The 2,971-nt window shown below is 48.3% G+C and overlaps 1 protein-coding gene across 1 annotated transcript; it reads right to left on the bottom strand.

Moving 5' to 3' along the window:
- Positions 1-650: 650 nt before the first annotated feature.
- LOC103709866 lies at positions 651-2,635 on the bottom strand. The gene has a single exon (XM_008795390.4). The coding sequence runs from the start codon at positions 2,254-2,256 to the stop codon at positions 2,044-2,046; it is 213 nt and encodes a 70-aa protein (XP_008793612.1). The 5' UTR covers positions 2,257-2,635; the 3' UTR covers positions 651-2,043.
- Between the last annotated feature and the right edge of the window lie 336 nt (positions 2,636-2,971).

Below are 2,971 nucleotides of genomic sequence, written 5' to 3' on the forward strand. Positions count from 1 at the left end.
GGCCCACCACTCTGGTAATGTCATCTGAAAGGGGCACGACTCTGTACCGTCTTTCTTGTATTTTTTGCTTCTTTCTGACTTTATGAGCTTCACTCACATATGGTGTGTGTGAGTTGCCGATGTACCAGAAAAAAAAAGACTGATCGAGTTCCCAAAACTGTCCTCCTTCCTGGAATTTCTCTATGTTAACATGATATTCAAAGAAATGGACCCAATCTTGTACTCTAAATTTATTTCATACCTGACAAAGTGAATAATTTAGAAGACAAGTGCTAGCAGAGATCAGAGGAATCAAATAAATGATTCACGCCGTTCATGATAGATGGGACACAGGAAGTGAGAATTAAGAGCACATATCTAGCAGTCTCTACTTCTGGGAATCAAACAGCACCATTCAAAGGCCAGAATACCATCGTCCCCGACCACATTATACTGTATAATTCATACAGTCTTACAATTCAAAGTGGCAGAAAAGGTGAGACTTCTAGCTCATTCAGTACCACAAAATACCCACTAAAGGATTAAAAGCAAACACCTTTAAGCTCCAACAGCAAAATTCTAGCAATGGGAGATTTCTAAACTAAAACACTAAACTTTTCTTCCAAAATATCTACAGCAAAGAATGAAACATTTAAGATATTCCTCTCATGTGAAAAGTTCTAACCACACAACAATAAGCAGCACACAGACATAATCACAACATTACATTCTTATTTCGAGAAAGGGAAGGGAAAGCCCATCCACCATTGAGGAAATGAACACGTACACTACAGGAAGAGAACATGGTTCTCAGAAAAAGAAAAAAAAACAAGGGGGTCAGAATACATTACCTTTTCTCTTTTGACGGGGGAAAGCAATATTAAGTGCACTACCCAAATCACCAAAACACTTGATCACACCAATCAACGAGCAAGATAGAAGCATCAAGATATTCAATTAGATCTCGTGTTACTTACCACAATAAGATTAAGAAACACGAACATGATCACAAATACTCCATTCAACTTTCCAGTGCAAACTTTATCCTCCAATGGCAGTATCAAGTCCGCAGATACAACTGCCGGCACCGCGCCGCCCCCGGCAGCACCACCTTCTTCCCATCTTTCTCCCCTCGACCTCCTCCCAACCTCATCCCCAAATCCTTCACCATGTACTCCCCAGGTGTAAAGACTCCGCCGCCCCGCCCCCTCACCGCCTCCAAGAAATTTCTCTTCGCCAGCCCGCCGCCTCCTCGGCGAGCACCAACGCTTCGCTGAGTCCACGAAGGCTCCCTTCCACGGCGATCTCGTTGCCTATCTTGCTGCCCTGCCCGCCTCCCCGTGCGATCCTATAAAACGATCGCAAACAGCTCCCAAATCATCCGATGGAAGGGAGTCCGGTCCACTAGGGCCTTATCACCCGAGATTAAGCCCAGAAAGTGACGCCAATTCAGGCCCACCTCCCCGCCCGGGCTCCGACGTCCCCACCGGAGACGGCGCGTCGGCGGCCCAGCAACCTTTAGATCGAGCGGCCAACGCGATCTCCCGGGCCAGCGCCGGGTCGCTGCTGATGGTGTCGACAAGGACGCCGCCCGGCGGGGAGGGTGGAAAGGACGCTAGAGGCGGGGTCGAGGATAGCGGAGCGGACGTCGGAGGGGTGGCCGACCATGGTCAAGACGACGTCGCTGGACCGGGAGGCGTCGGACGGGGAGAAGGCGACCCGGGCGCCGAATCGGGAGATGGGCGCGCGGCCTTCGAACGGGTGCGGGCGTAGACGCTAAGGGCGTAGCCGTCCGGCCATGGCGGCGCCCGTCACCCCAGTTCCGATCCAACATCGCGCCGGGTCGGCGTCGGGTAACCCTGTCTCTATCCATCAATCCATACAATACAAGTCCCACCACAGCACACAAACAGACCCAAATCTAAAAGCCTGAATCCAATCACATGAAGCCATCGCTTTTCCTTTTTAAAAGGAAGAGAAGGCAAAATCTTTTTCTTTTTTTTCATATACATATTAAGAAATGAATGTTGAGATATGGTTGTACAAAGAGAGATAATGGAAGGATTAAAAGTGGCAGCCGCAGCAGAGGAAGAAGCAGCCAAAGGCGGCGACGAGAACGATGGCCTCCAGGAAGTAGAGGACGTGGAAGACGACATCGTCGAAGAATGAGAAGCGAATGGTGACGCGCTTCCACCGCCAGGAGGTGGACAAGCGGAGCTTCCACGGCCAGCGGTAGTCCTTGTTCAGCCTCTTGAACCTCCAGCACTTCGCTGCCATTTCCAAAGAAGAAGAGCTGATGACGATGATGGGCCAAACTTACATAAAGATGCTTTGATTAAAAGAAAGAGATTAGAGAATAGACAGGGAGAGGGGAGAAGGTTCAGGTTTGAAACGGAGAGGGACGGGGAGAGAGGGACGGGTGGCGGGGACTATATAAAGGAGACGGAGGGCGGGGACTTTGGAAGCTTCGTCTACACGCGTTTTCGTTGGCGTGCTGGCCGAGGGGCGAAGAAGAGCTGTCCTATCTCGTCGCTGGCTTGCTTAAGGAACAAGCAGGCGGGGGAGGGATGGTTTAATCCCTCGGATTGGGTCGGAAACGGAAAGCAGTGGTCGTATAATCCGGCATTCAGCTTGCGTCAGGCAAGATATGGATCATGATTGGTCAAAAATTTATGTCAACTCTAATTTAATCAGTTTATTAAATGAATCAAAAATTTTCACCCAAATTTAATTATTTTATTAAATAGATAATTTAATTTAATTTATAATGGATTGAAATAAGTTAAAACTTTGATACTATTAGAGTGAGTAGTTTTTTTTTTTCTTTTTTCTTTTTTCTTTTTTCTTTTTTTTTTTTGCTAATAAAAAGGAGGTAGGGGGGGAAGGACAAGTCCACCCCCACGTAGCAGCCCCAACTGGGCCCCGCCCCCGCCAGGACTATGTTCGATTCGGGCAGAATGATCGTTTGGTATAGGCCCAACGCACCAGACCC

This window comes from Phoenix dactylifera, chromosome 4 (assembly GCF_009389715.1).
Source record: "Phoenix dactylifera cultivar Barhee BC4 chromosome 4, palm_55x_up_171113_PBpolish2nd_filt_p, whole genome shotgun sequence".
Taxonomy (NCBI): domain Eukaryota; kingdom Viridiplantae; phylum Streptophyta; class Magnoliopsida; order Arecales; family Arecaceae; genus Phoenix; species Phoenix dactylifera.

Coding starts and splice junctions, on each gene's coding strand:
- LOC103709866 (XM_008795390.4), bottom strand. CDS start 2,256: ATGGCAGCGAAGTGCTGGAGGTTCAAGAGGCTGAACAAGGACTACCGC.